Source organism: Schistocerca gregaria, chromosome 8, assembly GCF_023897955.1.
Source record: "Schistocerca gregaria isolate iqSchGreg1 chromosome 8, iqSchGreg1.2, whole genome shotgun sequence".
Lineage (NCBI taxonomy): Eukaryota > Metazoa > Arthropoda > Insecta > Orthoptera > Acrididae > Schistocerca > Schistocerca gregaria.
The window spans coordinates 254,658,883-254,681,967 of NC_064927.1; the positions used below are offsets into that span (position 1 = coordinate 254,658,883).

The window sequence follows — 23,085 nt, forward strand, 5'->3', positions numbered from 1 at the left end:
CTATTGGTATCATAACTATTGCAATAAAGTCCTCAGGCCATTCCCCTATCTCATATATCTCGTTACAGAGGTAGACTATTTCCTTTCTTGCCTTGTTTCCCTGACTCTTGAACAGTTCTGCTGGCAAATCACCTTATCTACTTCTTCTTCTAAGATGGTGAATCCCTTTCCATCTTCCGGAACATACTGCTCCTCTTCAACCTTAATTTTGCTTTGCATTTCATCTCCCTTACACAGACATTCAATATATTCTTGCCATCTGTTCAATACCTCCTGTGGTTCTTCTGCTAGAGTACCATCCGCTCTTCCTATTTCTAGGTTATTCCTGTTTCTTTTACGTTCAAAAACTCTCACTAGCCAGTCTATACATCATTTCATTCTTTCCCTCTTTCTCCATTTTCTCTATTTTGTTGCATTTCTGTTTCATCCATTTTTCCCTTGATTCTTCAGTTTATCTTCTTAATTCATTATTCAGTTTCCTGTACCTCTTCTTGCCTTCTTCAGTTCCTACACTTTTCCACTTTCTCCGCACTTCCACCTTCTTGAACATGTTTTCTGTTATCTATTCTTTCCTGGTGCTTTGGGATACTCTAATTTGTAGTGCTTCTTTGGCAGAGTACATGAGTGCTTCCCTCATTTTTATCCATTTGTCATTAGCACTTTCATCAAGACTATCTCTTTGGCATTTTTCCATAAATCTGTTCTCCAAATCTGATGCCTTTCCTACCTCATTGAGTCTTCTATGTTTTGTCTTTCGTTGCTTTACCTCTCCAGACTTTTTTCAACTTCATTTGTATTTCTTCCATTACTAGGTTGTGGTCTGAATTTATATCTGCTCCTGGATAAGCTTTAGAATTCTTCAAACAGTTCCTAAACCTTTTTTCTATGAAGATGTAGTCCAGCTGATATACACTCTTGGAAATGGAAAAAAGAACACATTGACACCGGTGTGTCAGAACCACCATACTTGCTCCGGACACTGCGAGAGGGCTGTACAAGCAATGATCACACGCACGGCACAGCGGACACACCAGGAACCGCGGTGTTGGCCGTCGAATGGCGCTACCTGCTCAGCATTTGTGCACCGCCGCCGTCAGTGTCAGCCAGGTTGCCGTGGCATACGGGGCTCCATCACAGTCTTTAACACTGGTAGCATGCCGCGACAGCGTGGACGTGAACCATATGTGCAGTTGACGGACTTTGAGCGAGGGCGTATAGTGGGCATGCGGGAGGCCGGGTGGACGTACCGCCGAATTGCTCAACACGTGGGGCGTGAGGTCTCCACAGTACATCGATGTTGTCGCCAGTGGTCAGCGGAAGGTGCACGTGCCCGTCGACCTGGGACCGGACTGCAGCGACGCACGGATGCACGCCAAGACCGTAGGATCCTACGCAGTGCCGTAGGGGACCGCACCGCCACTTCCCAGCAAATTAGGGACACTGTTGCTCCTGGGGTATCGGCGAGGACCATTCGCAACCGTCTCCATGAAGCTGGGCTACGGTACCGCACACCGTTAGGCCGTCTTCCGCTCATGCCCCAACATCGTGCAGCCCGCCTCCAGTGGTGTCGCTACAGGCGTGAATGGAGGGACGAATGGAGATGTGTCGTCTTCAGCGATGAGAGTCGCTGCTGCCTTGGTGCCAATGATGGTCGTATTCGTGTTTGGCGCCGTGCAGGTGAGCGCCACAATCAGGACTGCATACGACCGAGGCACACAGGGACAACACCCGGCATCATGGTGTGGGGAGCGATCTACTACACTGGCCGTACACCTCTGGTGATCGCCGAGGGGACACTGAATAGTGCACGGTACATCCAAACCGTCATCGAACCCATCGTTCTACCATTCCTAGACTGGAAAGGGAACTTGCTGTTCCAACAGGACAATGCACGTCCGCATGTATCCCGTGCCACCCAACGTGCTCTAGAAGGTATAAGTCAACTACCCTGGCCAGCAAGATCCCCGGATCTGTCCCCCATTGAGCATGTTTGGGACTGGATGAAGCGTCGTCTCACGCGGTCTGCACGTCCAGCACGAACGCTGGTCCAACTGAGGCGCCAGGTGGAAATGGCATGTCAAGCCGTTCCACAGGACTACATCCAGCATCTCTACGATCGTCTCCATGGGAGAATAGCAGCCTGCATTGCTGCGAAAGGTGGATATACACTGTACTAGTGACGACATTGTGCATGCTCTGTTGCCTGTGTCTATGTGCCTGTGGTTCTGTCAGTGTGATCATGTGATGTATCTGACCCCAGGAATGTGTCAATAAAGTTTCCCCTTCCTGGGACAATGAATTCACGGTGTTCTTATTTCAATTTCCAGGAGTGTATTTCCCTATTCAAATTTGATATCCATGTGTAACATCTCCTTTTGTGGTGTTCAAATAACGTGTTACCCACTGCTAATGAGTTTTCTTTACAGAAACTAATTAGTCCTTCACCTCTCTCATTTTTTATTCCTAATCCAAATTTTCCTACTGCACCTTCATCTCTTCCTTCACCCACCACTGCATTCCAGTCCCCCCTGATGATAACGCAGGCATTTCTATTTTCTTTCTCAATGAATTCCTGTATTTTCTCATAATATTCTTCCACTTCCGCATCTCTATGCTGGCTCGTTGGCATATATACTTGTATTAACACCAAATCTTTTGAACTACCCTTCAGTCGTATCATCATCTGCCTTCCATCAAAATATTCTACCTTCATTACCTCATTTTTCAACTTTTGCCCTATCAATATTCCTACTCCGTTTTCACTACTCGTGATTTCCCCTGAGTAAAAGAGCTTATAATCTCCAGTTTATATCTCCCCATTCTCTCCCCATCTCATGTCACACAAACCGCGGACATCTGGTCTGTTTCTTTTCATCTCCTGTTTTGCATTCTCTAGCTTTCGAGCTTGCAGTAGTGTCCTCACATTCAATGTTCCAGTCCTTATCTTTCCTCTCTTCACTGTCCTTTTCTTCCTTTCAAATATGTCTACTCTCAACGTGTTCCTCTCCTGGAGATCTGAATGAGGGGAAGTTTTAACTCCGGAATCTTTTACATGGAGAGACATACCATGCACTACTTCGGAATGTAATGTGGTAGTCAGCCACTCACCATGAGTCAGACGCTCTCTGTAGCCATCCCTCTGGGGTTCAGTCGCTACTTGTACTCTTTTTGTACCCAAAGAGAAAAGGTGCCTCTTCCGCCAGCTCCACCGTACTGAAGTCCATCTTCTCTGCCTTTGCTGCCATTGAGGTCTTCACCATATCCCTGGCAAGGGGCCCTCACAAGGTACTGTCACCTGGACCAGATGAACCAAGGTTTTTTAATGAGGTGTTACTCTTCCCTCTCCTCCTTTCTCAACCGGGCTCGAGATCAGCTATGGCAGAGTTTCAACTTTGTTAAGATCATAATTTATACAATGTAAAATTGAAGTGTGCATGCACCATTATTTCACTCAGCACTACAATCGCGAAACTAGATCTACAGACAATATTAGAGACAGAAAGTTGCTGCTTACCATATACCTGAGATGCTGTGTTGCAGATAGGCACGACAAAAAGGTTATCACAATTATAGCTGTTCACAGCAAGTGTGGTTAGCCTGTGAATGTGTGCCTGCCTGGCTGGAATTATCCAGTGGGGCCAAAAGCCCATTCATGTGGCAAGCCTCACTCAAGCAACTGAAAAGAGTTCTTTGATAAATATACCTTGTATTCTCTAGAATGCCTTGCCATTTTTGAGACATTTTAGCTTTCACACCACTTTATCCTCTGACTGTTAGCTGTGGAACTTGGAAACTGGTGAACATAAAAATATAAACTCTTCAACCAAAATGATATTTATGATAGTTTAGTGCCTGTGTTGTTCAGATGTATGCTGCCATGTTCCTTCAGGCAGGCACTGCTGGCAGCTACAGCTGTTACAATATGTATTTGCAGGTGCAAATATGGACAACCATCAGCTGTATAATGGAATGATGGCATTGAAAATTTGTGCCAGATTGGGGCTCGAATCAGGATTTCTTACTTATTGCGAGCTGTCACCTTATCATAGACTATCCAAGTATGCCTCTCAGCCAGACTCAAACTTCCACATGTTCTTAACCATGTGTCTATAACTCGCACCCGTACATTCATTATGCATGTCTGAAGGAACATTGCATCTTACTTCTGAATTACACAGGCACTACAATATTGTATGTATACACTGACACTGTGCAGGCAACTTTCAATTAAAATGTCACTCCTGTATGGGAATATACTCAATGAATATATGAGTGCAGGTTGTAGACACATGGTTGACAACATGGAAGTTTGTGTGTGGCCATGAATCATGCTCAAATAGCCTAATGGTGAGGTGACCACTCACCATAAGCAGGAAATCTGAGTTCAAGTCACAGTCCAGCACAAATTTTCATTGTCGTCATTCCTTTATACAGCTGACAGTTACCCATATTCACAACTGTGAATACATTTCAAGAGTAAAATCGTATTGCCAGGGAGCAGGGAGTCACAATTGCCATGAATTGTTCAAAAGGTGTGTGGAACATGCAACTAACTAAATAATTAACAAACCCTACCTCCTTAGATCCACACTTGCGTGACAACCCAAAAAATGGTAGTGTTGAGAAAAACCATTATAAACAGAACCACTAAGCCTCGGCAATTTTTGAAAAATATTACAAAAATCTCAAATGTTTATTGAACTGAGACCCAAGCTATCTTTGCTTTCCACCTAGTTCACTTTGTCATCGTCCTCCCTACAGACAAGTTCAAAATGGTTCAAATGACTCTGAGCGCTATGGAACTCAAGATCATAGGTCATCAGTCCCCTAGAACTTAGAAATCACGGGTAGTGCCATGAGATCCAGAATGATCCCATTATATCCAACATTCTTATGCTCTTTACTTCCACCCCCAACATATCACTCCTTTAGAGACTGTGAAGAGAGAATTGGACTAGTTACAGCACACATAGCCATTTAAGCAGCCATTATTCCTGTGTTTCACGCATGATTTGAATGTGAAGAAACCCTTACATATGGTATCGTGCTAAGTACCCTCTGCCATGCATTTCACAATGGTCTTCATAGCATATATGTGTAGAAGGAAAAAGCATTCCTTGAGTCCCAGGAGCTGGGCACCTTCGCATGTCATTAATGACATCGTTGTGATCTGAACACATGGGCACATGGGCAAGAACAACTCCTTTGCTTCCAGCAACCACCTCACTGAAACCAACATCCAAGTCTTAGTCCAAATAAAACCAATGAATAAGCAACAAATCCTGTATTTTGACAGCTGCTACCCATTCCACTTCAAATACTCTCTTCCTACAGCCTAGTCACCTGCAGCAAATGTATCTGCTCCACTACTGAATCCCTCAACATAATCATCAGCAAGTTCTCACAGCCTTCCCTCTGCTGTATCTAGCTGACAGATCTTATATGCAAACAAATCTCCTGTGCAATATCGTCCACTTCCAAAACACTCAGAAGTACACCACTTGTCACCAAGCACAACTTAGCCCTTCAGAACTCAATTCCACCAAGGCTATAGCTCTCTCAAGTCAAGCCCTAAAATGATATCCTACCTCCATTCTATACTCTCCACACCACGAACTGTTGCCTTTCTAAACCTCCTAGTCCAACCTCATGACATTTCTAAACCACTATCTCAAACCCAGGGTTCTTACCTGTGCACTGACCCTGTTGTAAAACCTGTCCCTTGCACCCACCCACCATCACCACCTACTCCAGCCCTACTTCTGGCAAATCCTACAATATTGAATGCAGAGCAATTTTAAAAATGGAGCATGTTGTTTATCAAATATCTCATGTCTACTGTGCATGAGTTGCTCCTCCTTTTTAATATTCCCCACCCTAACTATCTGTTCTGAAAGCTAGGCAGGAGGTCACGTTATGTGTATGTGTTGGCAGTACTACATATTTCGTATTGCACAGTTAAGAACTGACCAGCAATTCTATCTCAAAATTTAGTGATTTAAACTAACGACTGATACCAGTATTTTAATGATTAGAGTGGTATTTTACAAGGCAAATCTAATTTACAATAAGTCTTTTTTATCGAAATAAATCAACTAATATACACACAGTTCCCTACAGTGATATGTGATACATTATATTTGTGCCTTTTCAGTTATTTGAGTTATATGCACCTGCAGTTGTCATTTTTTGGGTTGTAAGGCACAGATTGTCTCCTGATACTGAGTAGTGACATTTTGCTACAAGCAGCCATCACATACTTATCTTTGGAAGCAGTGAATCCTCAAGAAAGAATGAAAGGAAGGAAGGAAAAGAAGAAGAAAAAATTAGTGAAGAAAAATACTTTGAAAATAAAAACAAAATCCATCTGGTTGAATACTCTTTTGAATCATATGCACTTAACGCAGAAAAAAAAACATAGCAATAATTTATATGTATGAGTTAACTGTAGAAGATGGGCATCCAAACAAGCACAAAAAAATGAAATTTTAATTATGTCTACTGAGAGACGGGTGAGAAAATGACAGACAAGCAAAGTGCTCTCAAGAATAAATAAGCTTTAATTGAAATTGAGAGTATCAAGTGTATTTTGGAAAACCATTTCCTGCAACTACAGTGTATTTTGGAGAACTATTTCCTGCCACTTGAGTTGTTATGGTGGTGCAAATAAAAAGTCCCCATATGGCGTGAATTGTTAGGTAATTAATTTCTGACCCACAGTGGCCTTGAATTTGAATATTCTGCAGTATTGTGTTGTATGTTATTAATGCAAAAACATGAAGATAATTTTATGGACTGGCACAGAAATGACATTGATATATATGAAATTTCACTTTGCGATATTCGTATGTGTTAATCAGTATATTATGGCACGTTTCAACAAATTCTTCTATGGAGCAGAAGGAGTTGTCAGCAGATATGATTTCAGATTGTGTTTGAAGTTACTTTTGTTACTCATTACATTCTCCATATCACTGAGCAGGTGATCAGAGATTTTTGTTGATAAATAGTTCACTTCTTTTTGTGCCACACTAAGATCAAATGATGGGTAGTGTTAATAATTTCCCCCTCTAGTATTATGTTATTAGAGGGAGAAATTAATAATTTCTGCCTCTAGTATTATATTACTAGAGGGAGAAATTATTAACACTACCCATCATTTGATCTCAATGTGGCACAAAAAGGAATGAACTACTTATCAATAAAAATAGTATTATATTCCCCCCATGAACCATGGACCTTGCCATGGGTGGGGAGGCTTACATGCCTCAACAATACAGATAGTCGCACCGTAGGTGCAGCCACAACGGAGGGGTATGTGTTAAGAGGCCAGACAAACGTGTGGTTCCTGAAGAGGGGCAGCAGCCTTTTCAGTAGTTGCAGGGGCAACAGTCTGGATGATTGACTGTTCTGGCCTTGTAACACTAACCAAAACGGACTTGCTGTTGTGGTACTGCAAACGGCTGAAAGCGAGGGGAAACTACAGCTGTAATTTTTCCCAAGGGCATGCAGCTTTACTGTATGATTAAATGATGATGGCATCCTCTTGGGTAAAATATTCTGGAGGTGAAATAGTCCCCTATTCAGACCTCCGGGTGGGGACTACTCAAGAGGACGTCGTTATCAGGAGAAAGAAAACTGGCGTTCTACGGATCGGAGTGCAGAATGTCGTCAGATCCCTTAATTGGGCAGGTAGGTTAGAAAATTTAAAAAGGGAAATGGGTAGGTTAAAGTTAGATATAGTGGGAATTAGTGAAGTTCGGTGGCAGGAGGAACAAGACTTTTGGTCAGGTGAATACAGGGTTATAAATACAAAATCAAATAGGGTTAATGCAGGAGTAGCTTTGATAATAAATAAAAAAATAGGAGTGTGGATAAGCTACTACAAACAGCATAGTGAATGCATTATTGTGGCCAAGATAGACACAAAGCCCATACCTACTAGAGTGGTACAAGTTTATATGCCAACTAGCTCTGCAGATGATGAAGAAATTGATGAAATGTATGATGAGATAAATGAAATTATTCGGGTAGTGAAGGGAGACGAAAATTTAATAGTCTTGGGTGACTGGAATTCAACAGTAGGAAAAGGAAGAGAAGGAAATGTAGTAGGAGAATTTGGATTAGGGCTAAGAAATGAAAGAGGAAGCCGCCTGGTAGAATTTTGCACAGAGCACAACTTAATCATAGCTAACACTTGGTTCAGGAATCATGAAAGAAAATTGTATAGATGGAAGAACTCTGGAGATACTAGAAGGTTTCAGATAGATTATATAATGGTAAGACAGAGATTTAGGAACCAGGTTTTAAATTATAAGACATTTCCTGGGGCAGATGTGGACTCTGGCCACAATCTATTGGTTATGAACTGTAGATTAAAACTGAAGAAACTGCAAAAAGGTGGGAATTTAAGGAGACGGGACTTGGATAAACTGATTAAAGCACAGGTTGTACAGAGTTTCAGTGAGAGCATAAGGGAGCAATTGACAGGCATGGGGGAAAGAAATACAGCAGAAGAAGAATGGGTAGCTTTGAGGGATGAAATAGTGAATTCAGCAGAGGATCATTATCATCATCATCATCATTTAAGACTGATTATGCCTTTCAGCGTTCAGTCTGCAGGATAGCCCCCCTTATAAAATTCCTCCATGATCCCCTATTCAGTGCTAACATTGGTGCCTCTTCTGCTGTTAAGCCTATTACTTCAAAATCATTCTTAACCGAATCCAGGTACCTTCTCCTTGGTCTGCCCCAACTCCTCCTACCCTCTACTGCTGAACCCCTGAGTCTCTTTGGTAACCTTGCTTCTCCCATGCGTGTAACATGACCCCACCATCTAAGCCTGTTCGCCCTGACTGCTACATCTATAGAGTTCATTCCCAGTTTTTCTTTGATTTCCTCTTTGTGGACACCCTCCTGCCATTGTTCCCATTTACTAGTACCTGCAATCATCCTAGCTACTTTCATATCCATAACCTCAACCTTGTTGATAAGGTAACCTCAATCCATCCAGCTTTCGCTCCCATACAACAAAGCTGGTCGAAAGATTGAACGGTGCACAGATAACTTAGTCTTGGTACTGATTTCCTTCTTGCAGAAGAGAGTAGATCATAGCTGAGCACTCACTGCATTAGCTGTGCTACACCTCGCTTCCAGTTCTTTCACTATGCTGCCATCCTGTGAGAATATGCGTCCTAAGTACTTGAAACGGTCCACCTGTTCTAACTTTGTTCCTCCTATTTGGCACTCAATCCGTTTATATTTCTTTATATTTCAAGCAGAGGATCAAGTAGGTTAAAAGACGAGGGCTATTAGAAATCCCTGAATAACAGAAGAGATACTGAATTTAATTGATGAAAAGAGAAAATCCAAAAATGCAGTAAATGAAGCTGGCAGAAAGGAATACAAACGTCTCAAAAATGAGATCGACAGGGAGTGCAAATTGGCTAAGCAGGGATGGCTAGAGGACAAATATAAGGATGTAGAGGCTTATCTCACAATCGGTAATATAGATACTGCCTGCAGGAAAATTAAAGCTACCTTTGGAGAAAAGAGAACCACTTGCATGAATATCAAGAGCTCAGATGGAAACCCAGTTCTAAGCAAAGAAGGGAAAGCAGAAAGTTGGAAGGAGTATATAGAGGGTCTATACAGGGGTGATGTTCTTGAGGACAATATTATGGAAATGGAAGAGGATGTAGATGAAGATGAAATAGAAGATATGATACTGCGTGAAGAGTTTGACAGAGCACTGAAAGACCTAAGTCGAAACAAGGCTCCGAGAGTAGACAGCATTCCATTAGAACTACAGACAGCCTTGGGACAGCCAGTCCTGACAAAACTCTACCATCTGGTGAGCAAGATGTATGAGACTGCGAAATTCCCTCAGACTTCTAGAAGAATATAATAATTCCAATCCCAAAGGAAGCAGTTCTTGACAGATGTGAAAATTACCGAACTATCGGTTTAATGTCACAGCTGCAAAATATTAACACTAATTCTTTACAGACGAATGGAAAAACTGGTTGAAGCTGACCTCGGGGAAGAGCAGTTTGGATTCGGTAGAAATATTGGAACACGTGAAGCAATACTGACCCTATGACTTATCTTAGAAGAAAGATTAAGGAAAGGCAAACCTATATTTCTAGCATTTGTAGACTTAGAGAAAGCTTTTGACATTGTTGACTGGAATACTCTCTTTCAAATTCTGAAGGTAGCAGGGGTAAAATACAGGGAGCAAACAGCCATTTACAATTTGTACAGAAACCAGATCGCAGTTATAAGAGTTGAGGGACATGAAAGGGAAGCAGTGGTTGGGAAGGGATTGAGACAGGGTTGTAGCCTCTCCCTGATGCTATTCAATCTGTATATTAAGCAAGCAGTAAAGGAAACAAAAGAAAAGTTCAGAGTAGGCATTAAAACCCATGGAGAAGAAAACAAAACTTTGAGGTTCGCCGATGACATTGTAATTCCTTCAGAGACAGCATAGGACTTGCAAGAGCAGTTGAACGGAATGGACAGTGTGTTGAAAGAAGGGTATCATCAACAAAAGCAAAACAAGGATAATGGAATGTAGTCGAATTAAGTCAGGTGATACTGAGGGAATTAGATTAGGAAATGAGACATTTAAAGTAGTAAAGGAGTTTTGCTATTTGGGGAGCAAAATACAGATGATGGTCGAAGTAGAGAGGATATAAAATGTGGACTGGCAATGGCAAGGAAAGTGTTTCTGAAGAAGAGAAATTTGTTAACATCGAGTATAGATTTAAGTGTCAGGAAGTCGTTTCTGAAAGTATTTGTATGGAGTGTAGCCATGTATGGAAGTGAAACATGGACAATAACTAGTTTGGACAAGAAGAGAATGGAAGCTTTCGAAATGTGGTGCTACAGAAGAATGCTGAAGATTAGATGGGTAGATCACATAGCTAATGAGGAGGTTATGAATAGAATTGGGGAGAAGAGGAATTTGTGGCACAACATGACTAGAAGAAGGGAGCAGTTGGTAGGACATGTTCTGAGGCATCAAGGGATCACCAATTTAGTACTGGAGGGCAGCGTGGAGGGTAAAAATCATAGAGGGAGACCTAGAGATGAATACACTAAGCAGATTCAGAAGGATGTAGGTTGCAGCAGGTACTGGGAGATGAAGAAGCTTGCACAGTATATAGTAGCATGGAGAGCTGCATCAAACCAGTCTTGGGACTGAAGACCACAACAACAGCAACAACAGCATTATATTTATGAATTTATTTACTAATTTTCAAACTGTGATTGATTGTTGGCAACAAACTTCATAATTAGAATGCTGAACAGTAAGGCTGTTGTCAGTATTCAGTAATGTAGGAAGAGGGACCTGCAAGTGGTTGTAGAATCAATCCTTATTTCATACTTCTGCTTGCAGAGAACCAGTTATTAATTTTTCAAGAAAGTATTGTTTACATTTTCAAATTTCAAAGTTACTTCATTAGGCTCCATTGTACTACTTGGTTTGTCAGTGAAGGGAACTATTTCTGCATCTTGGATATATAGTGGTATATGTTTTAGATAAAACAAGAACTAGTGTGTCCATAATATCAGTCCATAAGGTACACCTGTAGTGATAATTCCTCATTCTGAAGACTCTGTTTCATTGTTTATTCTCCCTGGATTTTTTAATGCTACACTCTGCATCCTTTTAGTTAAATAGTATGAAAATCAATTTCCAGCAAGCTTTGTAATACAATAATCCTTGTGCTTCTCTAACAGAATATTGTGAAATGCTTACTCATATGCTTTTCTGAAGTGACAGAGAATAATATTTGGTAATATTTTGTCATTCATATTTTGTATAATCTGATTTGTGCATTGAAATGTGCACGTTCTTTGGAGAGATCTTGTAGGCATCCATATTGAGACTGATTGACAGTAAGTATTTCATTTTGAGAGAGTTGTGTTACGATTCTCCCATACACAATTTTTTTAAGTATCTTTGAGAAGTAGGAAAGCAGTTCATTTGATCAATAGTGATTCTCTTCAGTGATGGAAGCGTAATCATGGTAAACAGGTCATTTTAAACATGTGAGTGATACTGTGTGAAAAAAATGGTCAGATTGCCACAAAAATTTGCCCAATGAAGAAATATGTGTTTTAAATATATTCATTATATTAATTACTTTGTTTCAGATTCGTGATGGAAAGGATCCATCTGGTCGACTCCTGGGTTCTTACTGCTCTAGTTCACATCCACCTTTTATTAGATCATCTTCCAATCACATGTTTGTTACATTCAAGTCTGACTACAGTAGCAGTGGTCGAGGCTTCCATGCAAAGTACAACACTGGTAAGCCTAAGATACTGTATTTCATACTTCATTCTGTGAAGGTTGATTTATGTATCTGTTGTGGCAATGGACTGAAGTTCACTAGCTGCAGGAAAACTTCTATTTTTTGAATTTACTGTCTTTTTTTGGGTGGCAGAATATTTAGGGAAGGTATAGTGTGATTGTTAGTTCAATAGAAGAGTGAATGAATTTGATAATATCAGCATGCGAGTTTGTGCATCACTTATAAAAGACAAAGGAAATAACATCTTATTAGTATGTAATTAAAAGTGTTAAGATTTTGTTTTATAAGGTACATCATAATGAAATTACTATTTTAATCATTGATTATTCAAACTATACCTTTTTATGAATATGAAAGACATTTTGAGAACTCGAAAGACCTGCTGTATACAGTGCAGTGGATTAAAAGACAATGAAGTAATTAAGACTCAAATTCAATCCACAAGCTTGATTAACATAACATTTATCTGAGGCACCTGTCAGTAGACATATGTGGTACAATGTCTATTTGAAAAGTAGGAATCATTTGCTTCTATTTAAATGAAAATTAAGGGCCATTTTCTTGTATTTAAATGTTAGCAGCTCTGAAGGTTGCACAAAAATTGAGCCATCCATTCATTTGTTGTTTATGAAGTTACAGAGATCATTGTTTTGATTCAGTATTTTTTGATGAAGAAAAGTTGCTTCAAAAATTGTGATAAAATAACTTGGGAATTGAAATTATTATGTAAATGATAGTTGCCTTAGGCAAATTATTACATATGCTGTGTGTAATCCATTGCGTAAGCTGCAGAAGATTTGCATTTTATTAATTTTTTCTGCTCCTATGCTTCCCATCACTTTTCGTGTGTATAAATGTCCTCCTGTTCCACCATCCCTCTCACTTCTTTGAACAATTTTTAAAACACTGGGCCACAAGTGTTTGCAAGGGCCAGATGTTCTTATATGCAGTTCTGAATTTCTGAAGTGTCCTTCCAGAGAGTTTCTGAGTTCTGGCTGCATAGTTTGAGTGTGCATCTGTGTTTGCTTCTGTATACTGTAGCTCCTTACTGCCAATGTCAGCTTCTTATTGTGTTGTTTTGTCAGTATTAACTTCACATTCGTCTGTTCTATAAGGGAAAAGCCACATCACTGTTGTTGTACAGATGGGGGCATACTGGAGATCCTTACTAGGAACAGTAATGAATGTGAATTCTGTAATGTTGTTTGCATGATGAATCTTCAGCAGAATATTGAATTAATAGTCCTCCTCCCTATACATCAGCTGATATAGGACACCACTTTGATATTTCCACATGAGATTTACTCGACAGATGTTCAGAATTCTAAGAATAATAAGTTGATAGTGAAACACTTCAGAAAAGACCACACCTTACTGATATTTTTCATTTGAAACAATTCAACTTCCAGCCATTAAAATATGTGTTTGCTTAATCATATTTGAGGCATGGATGTTAATGACTCAGGCAGTCTGTCATTTTTTATGATATTCCTATCAGAAGGCATGTTTCATGTTAACAGACTCTTCCATTGGCTCTTGGTAGAACAACATTATAATAAATGAAAAGCACCAGTTTGTTCTACAGCATTAATTTTTATTATGTTAACTGGTTTTCGGCTTACAGGGCCATCTTCAGACATTTCCTGAGTATTGCACCAAAGAAATTACAATGTTTGCAAACAACATTGGAAGAGAAGTATCACGTTTAGACTGAAGCAGAAACGTACAGCAAGTAACATCTTTGACAATGTAGTGCAATGAAAAAGTAAAAAATTGACAGTAAATAAATAAAAATGGAGTAGATAGGAAAATCTTTAACACAAAATTCAAACCAAAGGATGGTGTTTCAAGCTCTGTGGATCTATTAAATAAGTTAAAAGGTTAAAAGGCACATCTTGAAATGTGTATTCAAATGCTTCAAGTTTCTGAGTTTGAAGTGCCTCTCCAGTTGATGAAATATATTGGTAACAAACAGATGTGGCATTTATATGCTACATTATCTATTTTGTACATGACGTAAATACACAGGATTCATTCTGCCAGTTAAACAAAGGCTATACATATTCATTGCTTTACAATGTGGTGGAATTATTCCAATGTTACAGAAACAGTTGTATCCCAGCACCCTGATATTTTGACTGTATACTGGCTTAAGGATGTAAGCAAGGACTGAAAGATATTATGTACAAAAGAATGGTGCTCTGCCTCACTATCACAGAGATGTCAGAGCCTAGTAGGATGAAAATCTTTCATTTCCAAACACCTCTCAGATGGCAGGTAAAATCGATGTCTGCAGCATATGAAGCCACACCTCACCGTTTACACTAAATTCAAAGAACAATGGGCCAGTCAAACCCCATGATGACAGACCCATCAACATCTGGTAGATAAACATGTTTTTCCATGTGAATGTGAAGCTTTTAAGGAATCCACTACACATTATTGTGACAGTTTACAGTACTGTTCAATGTGAACTGCAGTTCATTAGACGAGACAACCATCCCTCCAAACCATTGAAAATACATACTGACTATATAAAAAATTTCAGACTGTTTTGTTTCCTCACTTTGGAGCATCTCTCCAAATAAAAAAAGTGTGCTGGAAAGAAATAGACTTGATGTATCAGATGATGCTATAGCTATTTTGTACACAATGTAATTGCACAATATACACTGTGCCAGTGAAACAAAAATTGTAAATATTCATTTGCTTATGACATGAAAATTATCGCCCTATAAATAGACAATTCCACTGATGTTACAAAAAATGTAGGAGAGTGATATGCACCTACACAGATGATGGTAGTATCGTGTACATAAGATATAAAAGGGCAGCGCATTGGCAGAGCTGTCATTTGTACTCAGATGATTCGTGTGAAAATGTTCCCTTTGCAGCCATGCATGGATTTCATGTTCCCAAACAATGATGGAATTCTTATGGATAACAATGTACTGTACCACCAAGCCACAATTATTTGTGGCTGGTTTGAAGAACATTCTTGCCACCCAGATAAATTAGAATGAATCCTGTCAAACATTTATGGGACATAATTGAGAGGTCAGTTGGTGCACAAAACTGTTTTGCAATTGTGGACAGCTACAGATGCAGTATGGCTCAGTGTTTCTGCAGGGAACTTCCAAAATCTTGTTTAGTCAATGCTATCTCAAGTTTCTGCACTATCCTGGGTGAAAGTAGGTCCAAAATGATGTTCAGAGGTATCCCTGTATTCTATGCACAATGTAAATACACATAGTACATAGTGCAAGTTAATAAAAACATATGCAGATTCATGTCATATGATATGATCAAATTATTCTGACATTAAGGAAAGATTTAGTATCCAAGAACATTGATTTCTTGCCTTGAAATTTTTCAGAAAACATTTAATTTTGTACATGTATTCAAAATGTATTCAGACACCTTGGGAGTGTGTTTCAGCAAGCAATTCATTTTCCTTGTAAATTGTTTGTGAACGAATTATTGTGCTACCACGCTTCAAGCACAGATGAACTGGAGGGAGTAGATGTATTGATTCTACAGCAAGCTATGACACAAATGTTCACTACACAACAAGGAGACCAGCACTGGCAATACAGCTGGAGGTTAGTGGTCATCCATAGAAATGTTGTGGTGCAGATAGTCAGCTTAGGCCATAATGACACTCCACTCCTCTAGACCTGTGGCAAACCTGTCTTTAGCAGCAAAAGGATTAAGTATTCATAATTCCCTGAAACTAATCTGATACTATGAATAGTTATTTATAGTTATTTTAATATGTATATGTTATTAGAAATTTTTCAAGTAATTTTTATTCCTTTATTCTTCTTTTAAATTTGTGTGTAATTCTGGAAGCACAGCTTTTTGAGGGGTCCTGAAAAATGTAGACAGTCTTTAATAGTTAATATCTTTGGAAAAAATTGACATATTGTGGCAATTTTGTGCAGTAGCATAGTTCACTGTTTTCTTAACAGACCTTGGTGCGCATTTTCCAGCAGACGACAGTGCAGCAATGAATGAAATAAGATGGTTGATTTAGTAATGCAGTACCATATTGAACTGGTACTGGAAGTATGAAAACATTATGGCGGTACAGTGGCAATGGCATAATGTGTACGTTGCTCAGCCAGCAACACATACAACAGTTTCTTGTATTTGACATAAATTTGAAGCTGACAGTACTGTTAAGGATGTTCATAAGGAAAAATCAGGCTGACCAAAAACAACAACCAGCACTACTTTGTTGCAACATTGTATGGAGTTACATAAAAAATCTGTAAAGCAAGATGCACGTAAAAGCCTGGTAAGCAGATCAAGAGTACAATGAACATTGAAGGCTGAAAAGTGGAAAGTGTGCATTCCAAGATCACTGCATGCTGCTTGCTATGAATGAAGGGTGGAGTAATGTGAGTGTTTTGAAGGCAAGCTTCACAAGGATCAATGGTTTGGAGGGTTGGTTGTCTGGTCTAATGAACTGCAGTTCACACTGAACGGTACTGTAAACTGTCACAATAATGTGTAGCAGATTCCTTAAAACCTTCACATGGAAAAACACGTTAATCTACCAGATGTTGATGGGTCTGTCATCATGGGGTTTGACTGGCTCATTGTTCTTTGAATTTAGTGTAAACGGTGAGGTGTGGCTTCATATGCTGCAGACTTCGATTTTACCTGCCATCTGAGAGGTGTTTGGAAATGAAAGATATTATGTACAACAAAATGTTACTCTGCCTCACTATCACGTAGATGCCAGTGCCTAGTAGGATGAAAATCTACCTGCACTATGGATAAGTGGAAGATGGGCTGTTGAGTGCCCACCACAGTCTCTAGATCTCACACCTCTTGACTTCTACCTGTGGGGGACCTTGAAAAGTGAAGTTTGTCAGCAAGAGCCAACTAAACTGAGTGATCTATGAGGAACCATCACTTCATGCTGTTCGGCTGTCACATGGGCAACACTCATAGCCATAGTTGGGTCAACATTTCAGTGGCATTGACGTTGCTTGGCTGCTAATGGTGGACACTTTGAACACATAAAATATCCTTGCCTCCATGCAAGAATTGTAACAGTATCTTGTGATAAAGGTGCAATTAAATGTTCAGCCTTCCCATAATTTTGAATTATGGTATCTAATATGTCTGATTCTAGTCTATGAATCATTTTTTGTAATTCTGTCTTCACTTAATTGTATCCTTCTTTCTTAAACCTGGTTTGCACCTCATGATTTCCTTAAGATGTTCTGTGGTCTCAATGTGGAAATCCACTTTTTGCAGCCTTGTACAAGACTTTCATTGTCATTTTGATACCTTGAATATTAATGCTACAAGTTATTAATGTGAGTAGATTTTTATTTGACCTGATGAATTTTATGTTGCTGTATTCTGCATCAACAACAATAAGAGAAATCCAAAACATCACTGTGAATTAGGATTATGATAAACTTTGACTTATTTTCAGTGGTATGAAAAGGAAAGTTTCCACCCACCATATAGTGCAGATGCTGAGTCACAGATGTGTACAACAAAAAGACTGTCACAGTATATAGCCAACTAGACCTTGTTGGAAACACACCCCTGCGGGTTCAGGGGTTAGAATAGGCCCGCGGTATTCCTGCCTGTTGTAAGAGGCGACTAAAAGGAGTCTCAAACGTTTTGGCCTTATGTGATGGTCCCCTGTCGGGTTTGACCTCCATATCTCAAAATTTTTCTGAAGAGCGAGCCGATTAGGGTAGGGCGCCTTACTTGGTGCATTGTGTCCATCCAGCATTGAGAACTTTCGCCAGCTTATTAGTCATTGCGTTGCAGTCCTGCCCGCTCTCCATCTTGGGCATGTATCTGTTCCTGCGTGCACTTTCTGCCATGCGATGAGCAGTGCCAGTTTCTGCACACATGAAAACCATGGACGACATGTCACCTAAAATCCAGCACGGTAGCCAGTCTGTTGTGGTGGGGCTGCCATGTACCTTGTTGGTTGCAGCCCCCTGACTACAAAGGGATCGCTCTACTGATGCCTGCACCGTTAACTCCCCACTTATGCCAAGGAGTAGATGCCCATCTCCCTGGGGCATCGGGACTCCTGGCAATGGCCATCCTGCCAGGTGGCCTTTGCTGTGGCTGGGTGATGCCCGTGGGGAGGGCCCTTGGTCGGAGTAGGTGGCATCAGGGTGGATGACCCGCAATGAAGCGTGGTACATCATCTCTCGCTGGCGGCCAGCCATCAGCAGTCTTTAAAAGTTCCAAAGCTCACTTTCAGGCTAATGTGTATGACCCCAAATCGTTCCCCTCCCTGGCCACACCATGGGAGGAACGAAAGGCTATGAATGAGAGCAAAAGGTATTCGCCCCGGTATCTCATCTGTACCAGAACTGACGGGGAATCATTTGTGTCTGTGTAGCCTCAGTTCTTTGTAGAACATTTAGAGCACAAGTACAGGGAGGTGGAGGGCTTGTCCAAAATGCGGTCAGAGTCAGTCTTAATAAAAACAGCAATCTCTGCCCAGTCACAAGCCTTGCTCACTTGTACGAAGATGGGGGATGCTTCTGTTACTATCACCCCATATAAAAGCTTAAATATGGTCCAGGGAATTATTTTTCACAGAGATCTGCTTTTACAGTCCAATGACGAGCTGTGTGCCAACTTAGAGCGACGAGGGGTCCATTTCGTTCGGCGCATGCACCGGGGTCCGAGAGATCACCAAATTGCCACCGGTGCCTTCATCTTGGCCTTTGAGGGTGACACATTACGTGAGAAGGTCAAGGTGATGGTATACCGTTGTGATGTCAAGCCATATATCCCTCACCCGATGCGGTGCTTCAAGTGTTTCAATTTTGGCCATATGTCTTCTCGCTGTGCTTCCAGCCTCATATGTCGCAATTGTGGTCGACCATCCCATCCTGATACTCCATGTGCCCCGCCTCCCATCTGTGTCAGCTGCGGGGAGAACCATCCCCCTTGCTTGCCGGACTGTAAGGTTATCCAGAAGGAGCGTGAAATAATGAAATACAAGACCCTGGATAGGCTGACCCACACTGAGGCTAAGTGTAAGTTTGAACGACTGCATCCAGTACGAATAACAGCCACTTATGCTGCCACTGTCGCTCCTGTTACAGTTCCTATAGCTACACCACACACTGTTAGCTCTCAGAGCCAGGGAACCACGCCTGCCCCTTGATGGTTGGGAGCACTACACTCCCTGTTGCTCCTCCTCCATCTACTTCAGGAGCAACGCCCCCCCCCAAACCATCGGGGGCTGCGCTGATAGCCCAATTGCCGCTCCCTTTCCTGTTTCTGGGCGACTTCAACGCCCATAACCCTCTGTGGGGTGGGTCGGTGGTGACAGGTCGAGGTGCCACCATTGAGCATTTATTGGCACAGCTCGATCTTTTGCTTTTAAATAATGGTTCCTTCACACACTTCAGCATGGCGCATGGCACATACTCCACCATCGACCTTTCGATCTGCAGCCCTAGCCTCTTACCGTCTGTCGACTGGAGTGTGCATGATGACCTGTGTGGTAGTGACCACTTTCCGATCTTTCTGTCGCTGCCACAGCGTCAGTCTTCTGGGCGGCCTTGCAGGTGGGCCATGAATAAGGCTGACTGGGACTTGTTTTCCTCCACTGCCGCTATTGAGCCTCTCTCTAGTGATGACATTGACGTGGTGGTTCAATCGGTCACCACCGCCATCGTTGCTGCTTCCGAATCTGCCATTCTCCATTTTTCTGGGTCCCCTCAGCGGCGGACTGTGCCTTGGTGGTTGCCTGAGATCGCTCAAGCTATTAAAGATCGCCAGTGGGCGCTCCAGCATCACAAGCAACATCCCTCCCTCGAACACCTTATCGCCTTCAAACACCTGCGTGCGCGAGCCTGCCGCCTTATCCGCCAACGCAAGCAGGAGTGGTGGGTGCGGTATGTGTCAACCATTGGCCTCCATGTCACTCTGTCACAGACCTGGGCCAAGATTCAACACGTCTATCAGACCCCTGTCAGCGTCCCTGCACTCTCACTGAATGGAGCAGTTTGTACTGACTCCAACGTCATTGCAAACCGCTTGGCAGAGCATTTTTCTCTGAGTTCCGCTTGTCCAAATTACCCCCTGGCCTTCTGCTCCATTAAAGAGCGGATGGAACGTCAGAGCCTTTCGTTTCGCACCCACTATCGAGAATCATGCAATGTTCCATTCAGTGAATGGTAATTTTGCAGTGCCCTAGCCGCTTGCCCTGATACCAGTCCTGGGCGAGATGGCATCCGTTGTCAGATGCTGAAACGCCTTTCGGTGGACTGCTAGCGACTGTTCCTCGACCTTTACAACCGTATTTGGGTTGTGGGTGAGTTTCCGTTGCAATGGTGGGAAAGTATTATTATCCCCATTCTGGAACCAGGCAAGAACCCTTTGGAGGTGGACAGCTACCGTCCCATTACCCTCACCAACATTCTTTGCAAGTTGCTTGAAAGGATGGTGAGCTGGTGCTTGAATTGGGTTCTGGAGTCTGGGCCTTCTGGCTCCACCTCAGGTTGGGTTCCATAAAGGCCGCTCCGCCGCCGACAATCTGGTGAGCCTGGAGTTGGCCATCCGTACTGCCTTTGCCTGCCGTCAGCACCTGGTCACTGTCTTTTTCGACATGCGGAAGATACGACATGACGTCATCACATCCTTTCTATACTTCATGGATGGGGTCTTCGGGGCCCTCTGCCGATCTTTATCAGAAATTTTCTGTCGTATCGTACCTTCTGTGTGCAAGTAGCGGCCTCCCATAGTTCCTCCCGAGTCCAGGAGAATGGTGTGTCACAGGGATCAGTTTTAAGTTTCTGCCTGTTTTTAATAGCTATTAACGGGCTTGCTGCGGCGGTGGGGACGTCTGTCTCAGCGTCCCTGTATGCTGATGACGTCTGCCTTTACTACAGCTCTATTGGCATAGCAGCTGCTGAACGTCAGCTACAGGGCGCTATCCATAAGCCGCAGTCTTGGGCTGTAGCACATGGCTTTCAGTTTTCGGCTGCCAAGACCTGCGTTATGCATTTATGCCGGTGACGCACTGTTCACCCGGAGCCGTGGCTTTATTTTGATGGCGAACTTCTTGCTGTGGTTGAGACACACAGATTTTTCGGTGTAGTTTTTTATGCCCAGTTGACTTGGCTGCCTCATATTCGGCAGCTTAAACAGATGTGTTGGCGGCATCTAAATGCTCTGCGATGCCTGAGCGGTTAAGGTGCCAAAATTCACTGGCTGCTTATGCTGCCCATGTTTCTAGCTTGCCTGGGCATCCAAACTATCGTCTTCTGTTACCACAATTGCTCCTCTATCTGCCAGAACGTCGGCCTCGTTCAGGTTGTACGATCGTGGTCCGCGTCAAAGAGCTTCTCTCCGGGCTTGTGGCTTTACCTCTAGTGCCTCATTTCCGGGCACCTCTGTGTACACCCCCATGGTGTGTGCCTCGCCCTCGCCTTCAGCTGAAATTGGCACAGGGCCCAAAGGACTCAGTCCCTCCAGAGGCTTTCCGCTGCCACTTTCTTTCCATCCTCGCAACGTATCAGGGCTCTGGCATTGCGTACACAGACGGTTCGATGGTTGCTGGTCGTGACGGTTAGGTGATAACTCTAGGCGACCATTCCAAACAACATTCCTTGCTGGCTGGCTGCAGTGTTTACACTGCTGAGCTGGTTGCCATCTTTGGAGCCCTAGTGTAAAACTGCTCCTGCTCAGGTGAGTCCTTTGTTATCTGTAGTGATTCCCTGAGCGGTTTACGAGCTCTGGACCAGTGTTTCCCTCATCCTCGTTCCCTTCTAATAGATGACTCTGCCATGGTGGACTTAGTTTTGGATTTTTTTTGGGCAGGAGTTTTTTATCATTTAATCTGAGTGTTTATGTTTTTTAGTGTTGATTCTGGCTTTTGGCCTCCGATTTTAAACTGAGTTTTTAATGTGTTCTCGGTGATTGGTTTTTCCTTTTTCTTCTCTATGGTCGGCCAACCAGTGTCACTTTCTGTGTGATTTTCTTTTGTTTTGTCTGATCTCTGTCTGAGTCTTTCTTATCCTGTGTCATCTGACGTCTTATCTGTTGTTCGTTTTTTTTATTCTCTGTGGGTGATTTTAGTTTTTTGGCAAAAGGGACCGATGACCATCGCAGTCTGTCCCTTTAACCCCCACAAACCAACCAACCTTGTTGGAAACAGACAACACACACACACACACACACACACACACACACACACACACACCACTGCAGCCTCTGGCAGCCACACTGCAAGCAACAGCAGCAGTGCATGATGGGTATGGCAATGGTAAGGACAAAGCTGGGGCAGCGAGGGGGAAGGATAGCAGAGTAGGGCAGAGGACAGTGAAGTGCTGCTTGGGAGTGCACAAGGTCAAGGTAGAGAGAGGGTAGGGCAGCTAGGTGCAGTCATAGCTGTAAACCCTGTCTTGCAGACCTACTACACCTACCCAACCCTCCCACCACCATGCAGTACCCACAACCTAAACGTACCCCAAACACAGTCATGAACCTTTCCTCCAGAAGTCTCAGCCCTACTGAAATAGCAGTTCTTACCAAAGCCCTCACCTTCTGCCCCACTCCCAAATGCAGTCATGCAGGACTTGTTAAAATCCTTCTCTCCTTCTCCCTGTCCTTACAGTGGAAACACTTTTTGTTACCAACCCTACTAATCAGACTCAACCAAAGAGCAATATTAAACCATACCTGACTCAGTTGACTCCTCCATCGAGCTGTGATTCAAACCCACTGCCCCCAAATTACCCCCTGTTAACTT

The 23,085-nt window shown here is 42.3% G+C and overlaps 1 protein-coding gene across 1 annotated transcript in view; it reads left to right on the forward strand.

The window, feature by feature from the left end:
• LOC126285431 (cubilin-like) overlaps positions 1–23,085 on the forward strand; it is a 1,398,426-nt gene that overhangs the window by 573,329 nt on the left and 802,012 nt on the right. Inside the window, exon 27 of the mRNA XM_049984811.1 lies at positions 12,163–12,319. Coding sequence (XP_049840768.1) covers positions 12,163–12,319 — 157 coding nt within the window. The remainder of the gene's footprint in view (positions 1–12,162; positions 12,320–23,085) is intronic.